The sequence below is a fragment of the Convolutriloba macropyga genome, chromosome 3 (assembly GCF_964194025.1).
Source record: "Convolutriloba macropyga chromosome 3, txConMacr16.3, whole genome shotgun sequence".
Lineage (NCBI taxonomy): Eukaryota > Metazoa > Xenacoelomorpha > Acoela > Convolutidae > Convolutriloba > Convolutriloba macropyga.
The window spans coordinates 25,010,215-25,027,969 of NC_134470.1; the positions used below are offsets into that span (position 1 = coordinate 25,010,215).

General features: G+C 33.9%; 1 protein-coding gene across 3 annotated transcripts in view; it reads left to right on the top strand.

Moving 5' to 3' along the window:
* Nucleotides 1–1,006: 1,006 nt before the first annotated feature.
* The window catches only part of LOC142336957 (UDP-glucuronosyltransferase 2C1-like), a 115,151-nt gene continuing 98,402 nt past the window's right edge, over nucleotides 1,007–17,755 (top strand). The window contains exons 1-6 of one of the 3 annotated variants that reach the window (XM_075385953.1): nucleotides 1,007–1,105; nucleotides 3,929–4,053; nucleotides 5,592–5,653; nucleotides 7,289–7,446; nucleotides 14,656–14,916; nucleotides 15,430–15,676. In XM_075385953.1, coding sequence (XP_075242068.1) covers nucleotides 5,647–5,653; nucleotides 7,289–7,446; nucleotides 14,656–14,916; nucleotides 15,430–15,676 — 673 coding nt within the window. In that variant the 5' untranslated portion in view covers nucleotides 1,007–1,105; nucleotides 3,929–4,053; nucleotides 5,592–5,646. Of the gene's footprint in view, nucleotides 1,106–3,928; nucleotides 4,054–5,352; nucleotides 5,654–7,288; nucleotides 7,447–14,655; nucleotides 14,917–15,429; nucleotides 15,677–17,755 lie in introns of those variants that run through there. The other 2 variants (XM_075385951.1, XM_075385952.1) reach the window with 2 other exon arrangements.

The following is a 17,755-nucleotide window of genomic DNA, read 5'->3' on the forward strand; positions in this document are numbered from 1 at the left end:
GCTTCCGTTTTGGAAATATCCGACGAGATAAAACAATTGAATGAAAATAAGGCAACAGGCATAGCTCAAATTTGAGCAAAGATTTTAAAACTAAGTCATAATGCAATCCTCCATCCTCTGACAGATTTTCCTCTTGTCCGCCATTTTGTTCTGAGTAAATAATTGAACATGAAGTATTAGCAACGTAAACAACACTTTTTTGTTCGACAAAAAAGACAAACAATTCCGATCGTGACATCGGCGGAAAGCGAACATCTTCGCTGCAAATATGATCAGTTCAAAGGTTGTGAATGCTAATTTTATCTATCAATTAGCGAAATCTAATGAAAAGCAAATCTTGCAAACAATGGAAACTCTCCAACAGTTTATGCAAGCTTTTTTAAGAAACAGAATCTCGAAGGCTGAAATGAATTAATTTATTTCTTTACATTTTGCTCTCTTTACCTTTTGCTTTCTTTACTTTTTGCTGCATCTTGAGGAAAAAACTGTAGGCTTTTACGTTAGGAAACAGTTGTGTATCAGGGCAATATCGCACCGAAACGCCAACAAGAACTTTGAAAAAAATTTTCTCTGTCGTCGAATAGGATTTGATTAAGGATGTTAATGTTCTTTGACAAAACTTTGTATACCAAATCCACCTTTTTTCTATATTTTTTTCAAAAAAGGTTGTCAATGCTTAATTTTCTGTTGAAGTTCACTGTTTATAATCCATGCACACATATTTATTAGAGAGCTTATTTTGCATCTTGAAACTTTTGACTTTTGCTTTGATCACATAGGACGTATAATACACAAGAGGTTGAACAATAAGCTCACAAGCATCAAATCTATGCAACAAAGCTGGCCTAAATTTTCGCTCACTAAACACAAAAAGCTTAGTTTGAACTTATGGTTTTGAAACAGGTTAATTTGCTTGATGTCAAACAGGACAGCAATTGGATATTCTCTGATCTCATCAAAACGCCTAACAAGTTGTTCAAAAGCTATAGTTCAGTTATCAAGTTGGTGTTTAAAAAGCAATCGCCGAACTTTTCTACGCAGAGAAATTTTCAATGTTTGTTATCATTCCCTGCGAAAAGTTGTTGCAGATATTAAATGCGACTTTGTAACGGTTTATTGTTCCGACCCACTTTAGTGGGGGAGGAACTATATACTCAAATGGATTTTTGATAGTTCAGACGATTTTGGCGGATCGATATAATCATCGTAAAGAATTGTGAGTGATTTCATTGAACAGCCCGTCAAGCGTAGAATATGGAATTAAATAGATTTTTTCAATTTTCGTTTTTTATAGGGAGTTATCGAAGTTTAAAGTTTCGCGATTATTAGAGGTATCTCAGCTGTTTTTATTCACATTTATGGTATTTTTAACCTAGTTTACGTCAATTTTGCTAAAATTTCTTAAAATTGTTAACTGTAGTGCTATTAATTTTATCTCTAAAGATAGAGGACGGTTGCTGAATTGTTCGAACCGAGTTTTTTTTCGCTAGAATTTTGTGGCCCTATTTTTTTTATGCTGACAGAGGAGTTAGTTGTACACTCGCTGGCTTTGAGAGTCTTTCGGAATTATAATTTTGCCGGTTTTTTGCAAATTTAAACGCGAAAATTATACAAAGTGCATTTTTATTTTTGACAATTTGAAAAATCTTGCTAAGAAATTGATCTATTTCGCAACCATTTGAACAATAGAGTATTTTGCTAGAAGCGCACTATCATCTGGGCTGATCTTGATCTCGCCATCGATCCATACCATAAGAAATTTTTTAAAGATTTTAATCGGTCGCGACTTTTCTTCAAAATTTTTCCGCTACGTAAATGTTTTTTATGTAAACTTTTTTACTTACAAGAATTTCAGATCAGGGCTAAATTAACGACAGACACTATTTACAAAATACAAGGCCCAACGAGTTTAAATTACAGTTTCAGAGTTAACTCATGTTTTCTATAGCTCTGACCAATTGCTTTCGTAAATTTTTTTTTCTACTTCTTGAGTTTTGCTTTAATTTGTTATCTTTTTTGTAGCCCAATGACATATTGTCCCCGGATAAATATCCAGTAAATTTTAGGAGGTATAAATGAATCTAGACAAATCCTTCAGTTGTAATCTAATATCTGTTATAACTTTGAATATTCTTTATTTAGGATAATATCGTTTTGTTTTTGAACTTTGCCCCCTTTATTTTGTTTCTCTCAACTTCGGGAAATGGTTTATGTTCAACTAATGATCTCTTTGTTTTAATACTACGCAATTTCATTTTTTTTTTAAATTTTTGAGCTTAATTGCATATTTTATTAGTTCATTTTGTTTCCTTGTCGAATTATCACAATATTGACATGTCTAGTTGAAGGAGATTGACATGTTCCTGTTGAAAACAAGGGAAACGCACAGCATTTGAAATATGCTTTTCTGAATATTTTAACTGTTTTTGTTATATATTTTGTGCTTTTTGGGCTGAAACAAAGTTATTTCGCAAAATTTTATGAATTTTCTTGACATTGATTATGTTTTCTTAGGTTGTTGTATGCCTTATACCTGATAACGATAGGTCTGAACTGCTTCCCTAGGAAGTATAACTCAACCTAAATAAGATTTCAGTGCACAGCTGTTTGTTTTAATGAGTTTAAAATTGTAATATACTATTTTTCCAACTGCATCCATTTGCTTTCGCTTTCGTAAGCATGTAACTCAATCTCGTTGATTAGAAGTCTCAAATACTCTTGTTGATTCAATTGTTTTTTGCGCTTGCTTATACGTTGTTGCTTGCTTCGACTATTCATTTGATAAAACTTTTAAAGATTTCTATACTGTTCATTTTTTGCGTTTCTTTTTGTTGTCATTTCTACACAGTCCTTCTATAAGGCAGCATCTTCGATGTTAAATTGAGGGAAAGCGACAAGTTATACTTCTCGCAGGTAGGATGATATTATTATAGTGCCTTGAACAGTGTGATCTTGTTAAAATTTTTGAAGTTTTGGCTTCATTTTATATTTATTATTATTTTGTGTTGTCGTTACTTAGTCTCAATATTAACAGACCCAATTGGCTACCTGAGGTATTGCAGTTTAATCCATCATTGTTTGATGAAATCTTAAGTCTGTTATGACTTTTAAATTTTTATTTTTTCAATAACATCATTGTGAAACGGACATTTTTTAAATAGTTTTTCGGTCAATTTGTAGCTCAGTCTAAGTAAACACAGGTCAGAACCCGTTTCCATTGGACTATAATTTATTTTCTGTAACGGTTTTAGCTTCAAGCATTTGCTTCTCGGCTTTGTTATTACTGTCACAACGAGATTTCACAAAATATTTTAAAATTTTTGTCTCTGTCATTTTGCAAGATTTTTGTTTTCTTTTTAATTTATAGCAATAATCGTAGGTCCCATTGGCTCTGAAATTCTGCGCAATTGAACATTGGATAATGACATGCCTCAAATGCTTCCTATGGGATATCAACGAACATTTAAGGGCTTTCAGTTAATATCCAATGACAAAAACGGTGAAATTGCTTTCAAAAAATGAAACGTATTTTCAAACTTCGTACCTCTTTGCTCGTTCTGTCAACCTGTTAACCAGTCGCTTTGAGGACAAGTTCCTTATCTTTTCTAATAAAAAATAGATGAAATTGTATCCTTTAGATTTTATCTGATGCGAGTTTTAGTTTGTTATGATTTTGTTTATTATAGACCTCGAGTTTTGGTCGTAAGCAATGTTTGTTGTTTGATAATTATTATTGTCCTCTCTAGTAGTCCTTTTATCAACAACGTTCATCGCCCTCTAGGTTGGCATTATTGTGTTCCATTGTTTGTTCATGAACCGATATGCATGTTTCTGGAAGTTTTCTCTCTGTTCATCATTTGGTAGCCAATTAAGTCAAGAATGTGGATGAGCGGGGTCGGAACCTTATGTGCTTACGCACATTACCGAGCCTCCTTGTTATCTTTACTTTTTATTATTGGTTTTAATTCTTATTGGAGAATATTTGTCTGGTCCTGCTAGCTATCATCGGCTCAAAATCCTGCTAGCTGCAGCTCTGTGGTAGAAGTTCATTTAGTCAGGGCTCATCCTATCTATTCTCTATTAATAACGATTAATTACATTCTAGACAAATGCGTTTCTTTTTATACCTGCAAGATGAATGGTGTTACTTTTGACGCATATGTTTCGTACTTACCAGATAGTGAGCACCAAAATTTAGTTTTCACATCAAACGGCTGAATTTCCAGGAACGACGCAAGTAAGGTAGGTGAATGCAAATCCATTAATACCAAGGAGTATTTCAGTTTGGTCAATGGTAAAAACCAGGAAATTAAAAATGCAAAACTATCAAATTCTTCGCAATATTTTTTGTTTTTAACAATTGATTATTGTCTCGTAAGAACAATATGGTGATTTTTTTGTCGTGGAACTTATTGTAGGACAATTATTTTTTGTTATGGATTTATTAGGAGCATTTGTATTAAGTAAGATCTGTAAGAGTCTTACACAGTCTTAGTAAGGTAAAATTTTAACCTGTAATTGCCGATAATATTTAAAATAACTGATCACTGCTAATTTTGTCATTTTTCAGAATTGAATTGCTGTGCCCTCAGTGAACTTCAAGGAAAACGAGAGAGAATTTCCTTCTTTTTAAGTTCCTATCGTTTAGTTCCTATTCTTTTGCTTTTGCCAGTTTACGTTTTTCTATATCTCAGTATATTAGAGTTTTATGCTGAAGATTCAAATTAAATGCTCAAATTATTTGGTTGCTATTTATGAAAAAATTTTTACTTCATGCCGTGAGACTCGGCCCATTTTTAACAGAAAAAATTGTGATCAACTCGGAGATAAAAGCCTGTTTGGTTTTGCCTCAGATTTTAAGTATTTGATAATCAATTTATATTAAAGAGGTTCTCAAATTCTCAAAGCTGCTGGTTACGTTTTTTCCAAAAATTTGTCTTCCTGCAGAGCCCTATTGGCATAAACAACTGTAACACAAATCTGAGAGGGAAATGTAGGAGCAGGGTACCAAAGGAGCAAATGGATTAGTACCCCCCGGGTACGTTCTTGTCGACATTTGAACTTGATATGCAATGCTCAGTGTACTTTATGCTTATAAGTACATCCGAATGCCTTGCTCTTACCGAGATAGTTTTGTTGCCTTTCAAAAATACCCGATTTGAAAATGTTTATCAGAGAGGCTCAAACATTTCAATTTCATAGTTTTCTTCGCCATTTTCTTAACGAAAAATACACAATGGCAAGCTCTCAGGTTTGAGAAAGTGCGTGTGCGAGCAAAAAATAATCTCATATCGCCAAATCAGCCAGGTTGATTTGCAAATTAAATTTTGCTGTGCGCTTTATGTACTTGATGTGAAAATGTATTTAAATACTTTTTGCTTACTAAGTACAAAAATTTTGTTTATGAGCGAGTATTACATAGCTTTCAGATTAAAATCAATAAAAACATGGCTTTCGTTAAAGTCTGTTATTATATTTAATTACCTGCTTTATTTAGTTTTAGTGGCTTTTATTGTTCCTACTGTCTTCTGCATATAATTTATAAAAAAGAGAGTTAAAATGGATTGGATAATAGATAGAATAGTGCACAGATCGAGATCACATATTCTGGCTGTTACTCTATGCGAACCAGACCATTTTCAACCAATGGTTGGTAAGTAATAATCATAAAAGAGTAACCTAACCAGCAGATCGTGGTTCGTTCTTTATTTCAGGAGAGAAGCATCTTCGGAGCATCTTCTCTTAAAACTAAAATTTCAAGAAAGACTTCAGCAAACATACACCGATTAATGTCGGAAGAATTGCTCTTGAACGACGGGCGAGGGGGCAATTTAATTCCGGGGCTGTAGTTTAGATCAATTTTTCTTTATGGGTGCAAAAACCGTTGACCACGCCGGGATTCGCTCCACGATCATCATGATCCCTCACCAGCAGCACTGCCCACTTGTCTATCGTTTCCTGCATTTGCATAAATTTGCATAAAAACCAACACGTTTACAATAATTGCTATGAACTTCGTTCAAGAGCAATTAATAAACTTCTATGGTACATAGAAGAATGATCGACTTCAACTAATAAACATGTACAAAGAAGTTAAGATACTTGACATAACTAAATAATGTCAAGACAAAACTCAGCGAATACACTTTTTGGATTTTAAAATTAACATTTTTTTTTACTAGATAAGATCCACTTTAAACAAATTGAAACACGCTCCAACATGGCATCTCCCGGGTCGAGGCCGAATGGTTAACTTGTAAGAACTTGCAAGTTTCTAGCAGAAACTTGTCAAACGATAATCGCCTTGCCAGTTTTTCTTCCGAAAACTTGCAAGTTCCTAGAAGTTAATCATTCCACATTAAAAAAATTGGCCTCAAATTTTATAAAACATCTCAACAACCTAAATTTTCAAAAATACCCCATGAAATAAATTCTATAAGAAAGCTGATGATTTTTAGAAAACTGATTGTACACCAAAATTCCATTTAAAATTTGATAGCATCTGCAAAAACTTAGTTGAACTTTACTGAATACATGATTTGTCGTTAAACCGCTATACTTAAAATTTGAGGCGTGTTTGGACAACATTTTTCGCAATCCTGTGCTCTCATTTGTGACTAGCTAATCAATTTTTTACCACTGCACAAGTTTTTGTCGAATGCTGAAAATGAAAAACCTGATTTACGTGCCATGTTCAGCTCATTTCTGTACAGTAGAGTTTCCCCACATCTCAGACTGTTCATTTTGTGAGCATGTATGCTCTTTTTGGTGATCATGGCCACTTTTTCTAGCGTTTGCAACTTTCACGTGGCACTATTATTGCCGCCAATATTGGTCAGACTATGGTCAACTTGAAGCTATGGTTGAGTAAGAGCTCAACCTGACACAGACGTTTTTACGGAGACAGGGGTGAATCAAGCACCTTACCTCTCGGCTATCACGCCACCAAATCCTGTCATAAATTTCTCGAAAATTGTCAAAAATGGTGGGTAATTGTCAAAAATTCATAAGGCCGCAGAAGTACACCGAACTCGAACAAGCGAGCAAATAAAATCCAGGGGCAATGTTAAAACATGGGGTTTACAAAACCTTCTGAGGAATTAGGCTACATGCGCTATATGCTCAAGGAAACTAAAATCCCCGGTAATTTCAAATTCTCAGCTGACCTATTAAGATCAGAAATAATCCCGATTCAGCTACAAAGTAAAAATCCAAATCAAAATGTTGAGAAAAATTAAGGTAAGCGGGAATAAACTAGTGTGATCCGAGACTTGTTGTTTCGCTTTAGCCATCATCCGAGCATTGATGAGGCGTGGACACAGGGTGACTGTGGTACTCAAAGACGACGACAGAGAACAACTTGTAGAAATGCATTTGCGAGATGTGACGAACTGCTTCATCTATAGAGACATGCCAGACCTCCTTGCTCTCTCTTCTACCATGCTATCAGGAAATGTCATTTAAAGCTCATATTAAGTTGCTTCTTCACAGTTTTATGCATAAGTTTCTTAAAATTTATTCCAGTCTTCTAATTTTTTTTGTTCACAAAGTTTTTTGGTCACTGGGTTAGATTGGCAAGTAATCTAATTCTGAATGGGAATTCCTAACTATTTTCCGAAAGATGTAATTTAACATTTAATACAAATCTTAGATTTTCACCAAGCAAGTGCTTTTGATTCTCAAATTTACTAAGTTGAAAGTTTTTCCTCTTTTTCGTTGAGGCGTTTCCCCGATTTTAAAGGTTCATGTTTTGTGGCGAAATGACCATGATAAAAAATACTACAACTGCAATGAGGCATACCTGAATTTAGTTGCCCAGGTCGAGGTTTGGTCAAAAAATAATGTAAGATTAGAGGTGAATAGCGGTGAAAAAAAAATTTTTTTTCACCGCAAAGTGCCCGCATCTTATAGCGTTGAATGCGTTGATAGCAGTTAATTTTTGTAAGATTAGCGCTGAATTTAGCGGTGAATATTTGTGTGATTTGCGATTTTAGGGGTGAATTTTTTTCACTGCTTCGTGGTAGCGCTGAAAAAATTTTTTCACCGCATTCTGTTTTATACTCCTCGCACTCTGATTGCGAGTTTAGTTCAGTCCCAACTTCTTGAACCGATTAGAAAACGCTGCTGCTGAAATTTTATATTTGTTCTTTTTCGAATAAAAAGAGACAAAAATCTAACTGTTTTAGAGAAGCTGGACCAAATTGATTAAGTGTTTCATACTCTACATATATATGGGATATTACACAAAAATAGAAATCTTCGCCCTAAACATCAAAAAGGACGACGAATACCCATTAACTTAAAGGATAGAGTCAACACTGAAATTTAAAATTAACCTATAGAAGGACACATAGAAAAAATAAACAATTGATCAGATCAAAATTTTATAATACCTTTATGTTAAAAAGTACGAAAACAAATATCCTCAGATATGGCTAAAAGTAAAACATCTTTGGTTAATATGCTTATCTTTTATCCATAAGCTGGTTATCTATCCATAAGGTGATCCTCTATCGACAGCATTATCGACATCTATTATAGTATTATATCTTTTTTAATATTATAAGGTTGCTGACCATTCAGCACTATTCTTGCATGTCTTTAATACAACTTTTCTAATGATGAAATTTTTTAAGATTACCGGTGAATTTTGAGGTGAATTTTTGTAAGAAGCGGTGAAAAAAATTTTCGCGGCTTAAAAGTTTTTTTCACCACAGTGATCGCAGTGAGTGCAAAGCTTAAACTTGTTATTCAAATTCACAGCAAATCTTACATCTTTTAGCGATTTTCAGCGGTGGCACCTTGACCCGAGTGGCTGATTTGTTCCTCTGGTATTTTGGTGATTGATTAATTTCGAAAGTAGGCGGCTTCATTTGTAGACAACTTCCACAGAATTGAAATTTTCCATTTATTACGATTTAGAAGAATCGAATTGTTATAATTGGAAGATCAAGTTTTGTGTAAAAGGTCTACAAATGCTGTTGCTACAGCTACAATATAAATTTTCTCCTTAAACGATTCTGATAAGAAGGTGGCAGTTATTATCATAGTCATTTTCTCCAACAAACTCGACAAAAAGGGCCAGAGAAAAGCTGCCAAAAAGAAAAATTGCCTTGTTAAATTGAAATTCTGATTAAATATAATTTACGTCGAAAAACTTAAAAATGTATATCAAATAGTCACCGGGATAACTATTTTGCTAACCAAGAAGTATAACCTCATCAAAAACGCTGCGAGAAAAACGCAAAAAAACCTTACGTATATATCGTAAACATTATAGAACTTCACGTCATTCTAAAATTATCTACAAATGAAGCGGATAAATAAATGTAATTAAAAACCGTTGACGACTGAAAATTGAAAATGAACTGCGCGTTCTGACAAATATTTGTTCCAACCCACATTGGTGGGGAAAGAAATGTATACTCAAACGATTCTTTTGTTCAGTTAATTTTGGTCAATCGATATATTGATCGTAGCAATTTATGAGTGGTATCATCGGAAAACCCTTGCAGCGGAGAATAAAAAATTTAAGATCTTTTGAAGCTCGGTTTTTCCACCGAGTTATTGAGGTTCAAAATTTGTCCAATAAAAAGGTATCAAATGTTCCGCGAGAAGATATTTGCGTGAAAATGTTTTTTTAAGTTTTTGTTTCTTTGTTTGTTGTTATATTATAGTCATAAAACCTGATTAATGACATGTCCTGTTGGCGACATATAGAGCTAAGAGTTAACCAATTTAGTTTTTTTAGTTATAAACTCATTGTTTTTATGACTTTGAATAATAGTTTTTTTCGAAAAGAAAAACAGTGGATTTTGTCATATCTGATTTCGGTCAACTTGTACCTCATTTCAACTAGAGATTTTGAGTCAGTTTTCTATTGAATCGAACTTAAAGTTTCACTGGGTTTTATATTTTCAGAAAAGATTTTTTGGCTTCGAGTTCTTTTTTTGTTCATTTGTCCTTCTCGACTTGTCGCATTTTTACGCTATTGATAGAAAACGCCTCACCAGCGATTTTGGACAATGGCGTTATTGAGATTATCTATGCTTCTTAGTGAATAGCCAAGTTTGATCGTTATATATTTTGTCATCTTTTAGAGTCATATGTTAGATTGAGAATGATGACAGTTTTCAGCTTTGATGTGCAGTTACAAAGACCCTACAAAAGTATTTAATTGCGAGACTAAAGGTTTTGGTGACTTTGAATTTACTTTGTTTTAAAAAATGTCCTATCCATTTTTTTAATCTTCTTTTCTAATTTCTGTTAACTTGTTTCCGAGGTTGATCAATGGCAATTTGCATCATTTTTTGTTATATGAAATATGAGTTTTTAATTAGATTATTTATGCTCAAAATATTGGTTTCCTGGCGTTGATTCTCAGAGCTTTTAAAAAATTTTATGATTTAGCAATTTTTGCTCAAAATTAAGTTTTGTTTTTGATGTCTTGTAACATTAGCAAACTAAATTCTTTTCCGATTGGCGTTGAATGAAAGCCAATTTATACAAACATACATACACACACACACACGCACACACACACATATATATATATATATAAAGATATATATATATATATATATATATATATATATATATATATATCTGTATATTTATATATATATATATATATATATATATATATATATATATATATATGTATATATTAATTTTATTTTACAGCTTAGTATTTTAGTGGCTTGGACAATGATTTTTAGCAGATTTGTACTGATTTTTTCCTTGTTTTCATTTTTTGTTGTCCATTTATTAGTTATAAGATATAATCGGGATATGGAGAGGTATTGGGATGTTTCCATATCCATGATTTTCTTTTCTTCAGAAAATAATATCTTCTTCTTTCAACTTTTCCATTTTTTAAAATTTTTCTTTGACTAATTTTTACCTAGGTTCAATACGGGCTGGTCCCATGTCTTATTGAGTGACTTATAGTATATTCTACTCAAGTTAATTGGTTTTGTTTTATTTTGAAGTTCTTCTTTTTTAAGTATACATTAATTTTGGTCACAATTTTTGTTTAGTTTTTGTTGTTTTATTTTTTGTTTGTCTTGTCGTGTATTCTTGTTAATTGAATATATCATCGGCACAATAAAAGCGCATTGCTTATTTAGTTTGATGGTTTCAGTTTCAAGCAACATATTCATACATCAATTCTTTTCGTGACAAACTTATATATTTTTTTAAAATTTCTATCTCTTTGTCTGGAAGACCATTAAATCGAAAATGTCGATGAGTGGGGTCAAACGCAAATTACCCCGCCTCATTGCTTAGTTTTAAATTCTTTGGAATAAAATCAATCAATTTTAAAAAGAAGTCAGTAAAAGTTTTGACGGTATTTTGTTAACCCAGACTTTTAATGTAGCACACCGAAAAATCAAAATAAACTCAGCTCAGGTGCAATGGAAATAAGAAAAATGACAATAATTTTGTTAACTCTTTTATTTGCCATATCAAATATTACAATGAATTTAACTGTTTAGTTTTCTCAGTTAGTCATCACTTAATATAAAATGAAGGACCCCTAATTAATTCAGCTAAAACTGAAAAAGGTATCATTTATCACTTTCAAATTTATATTTCTGCTTTAAAAAGTCGCTGTGGATAATTTGTTGTCGGATAAATCTTCATTAATAGAGAGTGATCAACGTGCTGGCTAAGAAAAAAATTGATTTATTCGGCTAATTATTCTTGTTCTTTTCTCTGACCTTTTTTTGTATGGAACCGAAAATAAAAATTAATTTAATAAAAATTGCAGAATGCATAAACTTCATCACCGGGTTGACCCATTTTACTTGCCATAAATCTGAACGAGACTGGGATTTAGAATTGTCAAGTCTTAAATCAGACTTGGATTTAGAATCGCCAAGTCTTAAATCAGACTTGGATTTACACTTGCCAAGTCTTGAATCAGACTTGGATTTAGACTTGCCAAGTCTTAAATCAGACTTGGATTAGACTTACCAAGTCTCAGCCCAGACTTGGATTTAGACGGCCAAGTGTAAAAAGTGTCATGATCATAGTTCTGAATCAGTAATGAAATAAGACTTGGATTTAGACTTGCCCAGTACTGAAATTGACTTGGCGTTAGGTCCGGGCATATATGGTCCATAAAAATTCATACAAATTTCCGTTTCATGATGTTGCTATGGTTATTAAGTTTGGCACCATAAAAGTAAAGCACAGAATTTTGAAATTTTATGCACAGAAACGTTGTTTTGGAACTGCAGGCGGCCCTTTGGACAGTTTGTCAGCAAAACTCAATAATTTTTAAGATCATTGTAAGTTTCCACAAAATTCATATATGGCCTTTTATGATTGGTGAGTTTCTTTTATGGTTGTCAACCCGGGTAGTTTCTCCTGTAAAATCAGACGTAGCAATACAAAAAAATTTTTGGCGCATGATAATAATTTTGAGATAATCTATTGATTAATCTCTCTATGTACCTTTTTTATGAGATTTTACCAAGATTTTAAGAGATATCTTATCAACACGAGATTTCGACGTCAAAATTTATTTATTTAATTAGGATATTGCAATAAAATACTCTGAATTGTGGAAATTATGCCCAAAAAATAAAGTGTTCTTCGACCGTTAATTAGCTATCATCTACAACACTGTTCTTCCCTTTGCCAATTTCGCTTCTTCTAAATTTGGCTTCTTGAAGTTCGTCTAGCATTTTAATGTTGACAGAGTAAAGTTTATAGCTGGTCTATATCGAATGAATTAATTTCACTGCGCTGAGTGTAAAACCAGCAAAAGACATATAAAATATCAGATAACCGGACTTCAAAACTTTATGAAATTGTGAAATTATTATAATATAAATGAGATGGAATTTTACAATCATGCGTTCATCTTTGCTCACCAAGACTTAAATACTTTAAAACAGCAATGAGCCATAGAATGATTATGAATTAATGAAAATTGATTTTAAAAAATTACATCTGCTACTACGGAACCCCTACCCGGTGCAAAGAAAATTCTGACAAAACCTGCATTGTGAGCGTATAGATACAATTGATCTACTATAAACAGTTTTGTCTTCACAAAGTAGAAGACGTAGGCAAAAAAGACCAGCCATTGTTTAAGGGATAATATTTTATTTTTAATTCTTCATAAAATTTTTGAAAAATTTTTGTTCCTATAATTGAGATCCCCTAATTTTCAAGACTGTGCCACATATGCATTGGTGCCTGACGGGGGTCGATGAGAACCTTGGAAAATTCGAAGACCATATTTATACCGAATATCATAATCGTCCTGTACATGAAGAAAATAATTCCAAAAACTGACTAAATATAATTTTTTTGATTAATTATTAAAATTTTACTCTATGCAGGCGTATGCAGGCAATCAAACTGTTGTCAATTACTACAAACCATTGACAGGATTATTTTTCTGCTAAAGGGTGCAATTTCTTTGGTACATCAATTTCATTTGACCCGTTCTCTTTTTAAACAGATATATCAAAGAAACGATTGAATTCCAATATCAGATATTTAATACCGTGGCAATGAAGTGTGTAAGAAGTAGCGAACAAATAGAACTAACTGAATCAATAAAAAAGTTTTGGGCAAAATTTAGACCAAGCAAATAAAGTCTCGCCATGACAGGCCTGCAAACATAATTTTGTAAGAAAAGTGAAGTTTCCTAGTGAAATGTGCTAATTATCTTTTCTTAACATTCTGTAGATTCTTGCTTTTCGTAAAATTGTTTGATTTTATGAAATCATTCCATAAACTCACTGCACTCGCAAAAAAACAATTGCCTAATTAGTTGGTTTGACACGTGAGTCCAAAATAAATCCTTGCCGAGCATTTGTTTGGGTGATATTTGATTGTTGTTTCATTCAGATTATGAAAAAATAGTGAGCCTTTTTGAGACTATTTCGAATAAGTACAATTTTTTTTTCGTTTTCAGGAGACACGCACTTGGCAGAATCTGGTATTGATGTTTTAATTTATTTGTGGGGTCAAAATTTCATCGACTCGCACATGATCTAATAGCCCAGTCTAACCGATTTTCGAGAGATTTTCTCAATCAACGCTGATAGAAGTTAATAATAGGGCACTGTTATGAACATGACTAAACACCAAGGCTTTCAATAATTTGATCCTGGTATCTACTGTGAATGACATTTTTATGGCTTGAATGGCCCTTTATCCTTATGTCAATTTCCTTAAGAGATTTCTAACGTCTTCTTGAAGGTCCAAATTTTTATCAAGAAGTTTTCCAAGTTTTTAACAGATTTTGTTGGATGTATTAATTCGTCCCTGACATTTATTTTCGATTATTTTGTAAATCTATTTTTTGATCGGTCGCAGAAAGTTATGTACTCTCTCTTTTTTGAGTTCAAATTTAAGCTATGTTGATCGAAATACTGATCTAACAAAATGAGTGAGTTCTCAAGATTATTATTTGCTGTTGAAGATTTTTGTCTCCTGAAAACACTAAGGTATAGTAAGCATAAGGAACCAGGCTGCACCGATCTCTAATATGACAGCCAAGATCGTTTATCAAAAAAGTTCTTCACCGGTACTCCAATCTAATGCACAGAGAAAGCATGCAGTTTATAGATAGAACGCGTTTAAAAAAAGAGACTCTGTAAAACCGAGCTGGTAGACATTTCCTGACTTTCAGCCATGACTGAATCGGCTACATTGTCTTGGCTAAACGGGAACCTGAAAGTTTCGCAAACTCTGCACCACTTAATCTCTAACTCTGAGGTTTCCTTTGAGCTGATACTGAGCGACGTGATGATTACTGGGGCAGTTATGGCCGGAAGAAAACACAATATTCCGGTTGTGACTCAATACATGGGAGCTTTAATGCCAACTGCTGCAAATTATCCTCCCCTATATCAGAGAGCTGTTGAGATTGCGGTTGAAAATCCAGAGGTATGCTGAACTGTGTATAAGTTATGCCCCCCCCCGCTTAGTGGGCATATAAACGTATGGTCTCCTCGTTGATGTAAGGGGTTCTGATACGGTGAAGGATCCATAATTTTCAATGTCAGAATTGGGATATTTCTATGGCAGTTAGAGTCCATTGTCCTCAGTATATACGAGAAATCTTAGCTACAAAATGTCTTTCTATGCTTGGTTCTCCTTGTTCTTAAAATGTTCCCAGCAGCCCTTTTGCAATTTAAATATTATGTCAGAAAAAGCACAGAAATTACAAATTGATGGTGCGAAAACGTTATTAATTTTATGTCTCGCATATCATATTAAAATAATATTCACGTCAGCTATTCATGTTTAATCAGCACCGGAAAAGTGCATGAAAATTTTAGGTTTTTTTTTAGCACAATAAAAATTCCGAAATCGAAATTCAAGCCAATCCAACAAAATTGCAATGAATCAAACAGCAAAGAAATATAAGATAAGTTGTTCATGTTTTGTTCATTGCAGGAGCGACCTTCTTTTTTGACATTAGCTAAGAACGCAATGCTACAAATGTGGTACGAAAGATCTGTATCTCAGAGGTTGTTTAACGAGTTGAGAGACATCCACAGAGAGGTAGGGTTGGAGGAACTTACTTATGGCCATGGCAGGTTCCCATTCTGTTATGTGCACAGACATTCCATCATTCTCAGTCACGGGGCTCCACCTCTGACAATGCCCCTAGGTCAACACTACGAACATGTACACTCTATAGGTCAGTTTTGAAGTGATATCATCCTTGGAGTCGCTTTTTAGTAATCATACAAAGATAATATCAGATGTCCTACACATACGCTGATTCTTTATACAGTCCTTGATTAATGTATAACACACATCTCATAGGATCCTTGCACGATATCATAAAATAGTAAGGATATCATAACAGCAGGCTGAATAAGAATGGTTATGTATGGGCATAATAAATCAGACCATTAAGTGGCAGAAACTGCTCTGAAATGAAATGTTCAAATGTTTTCAATAGCGCTATGTTGTTGTGCTCAAATAGTCGAGGAAATTTGCCAAATTTAAGTAAGATCAGTGGTAACTAGCGCTGACAAGTCGGAAAATTCACCGAAATATTTTTACATAAATTTGCGTTGAATTTATCGTAGATCTTACACATTTTGCGTTGAATTTAGCACAGAGCTTACATATTTTGCGTTGACTTCAGCGTAGATCTTACATATTTTGCGTTGATTTTACATAAAATGAATGCCTAAAGCTCTGTGTATGCGACTCGAACCACTGACCTCCTGGTTACTAGTTGCCTCGTCAATCACTGAGCCACAGAACCTTACTTTTCTCAGAAACCGCACTCTTTACAAATCAGACTGTAACCTCACGTTTCAAGAAAGTTTGGCGTTTCTAAACGTAGATCTTACAAAATGTTTCATTGAATAAAGCGTTGATTTTACATATTTTTGCGTTGAACTCAACTTTGACTTTTTAAAAAAAATTTTGTTCAATTTTTGCTCGACTTTTTTTCCTCTCAACATTTTCCAGTTTTTCTCTCAAGCAACCGGGTTTTGATTTTTTGAAAAAATTGAAAAATGAGCCTGCCTAGCTCAAACCATCATCAAACTACCCCCTCCAATGTACCCCCCCCCCCACTCAAACGTACCCCACCCCACCGCCACACGGACCCCCACACGTATCGCCCCCCCCCACCGTAACCCCCCCCCCCCCCCACAAGTACCTCCCCCACGTACTCTCCCCCCCCCCCAAACGTACCCCCAATGTACTCCATCCGACGAACATCTCTCCCCCCACGTACCCTACCCCAACCCCACACCCAAATCTCCCCCCCCCTCAACCCCACGCACCCCCAACCCAAACGTACCCCAAACCTCAACCACCAACGCCTCCTTCCACACACACCACCCCCCCCCCCCCACACGGACACCCCCACCTACCCTAAGCCAACCCCCAAATTATGTAAGGTCAACGCTAAACTCGAAGCAAAATATGAAAGATTAGCAATGAATGCGTTGAATTTATTTAAGTTCTACGCTAAATTCACTGCAAAATATGTAAAATCTACGCTAATTTCAAGGCAAGATTTGTAAGATTGGCTTTGAATGCATTGAATTTACGTAAGAACTACGCTAAAATCAACGCAAATTAAATTATATAGGACCTACGTTAAATTCAACGCAAAATTTGTAAGATTGGCATTGAATTCGTTGAAATTATGTAAGGTTTACGCTACTTTCGACGCAAAATATAAAAGATCTACGTTAAATACAACGCAAAATATTAGCGTTGAATGTGTTGAATTTATTTAAGATCAACGCTAAATGCAACGCAAAATTATGCAAATTCTATGCTACAATCAACGCAAACAATGTAAGATCTACGCAAAACTCAATGCAAAAAATGTAAGACTGGCAATTGAGGCTTTGAATTTATGTAAGATCTACGCTAAATTGAACGCAAAATATGTAATTTCTACGCTAAAATCAACAAAAAATATGTAAGATTGGCATTGAATGCGTTGATTTGATTTAAGATATACGCTAAATTGAACGCAAAATATGTAATATATACGCTATTTTCAACGCAAAAAAAGTAAGATTGGCGTTGAATGCGTTGAAGTTATGTAAGATCTACTCGAAATTCAATGCAAATTATGTAAGATCTTCGTTGAATTAAACGCAAAACATGTAAGATCTGCGCTAAACTCAACGCAGAATAAGTAAGATTGGCGTTGAATGCGTTGAAATTATGTAAGATCTACGCTAAATTGAACGCAAAATATGTGATTTCTACGCTAAAAACGGTAAAATCAACAAAA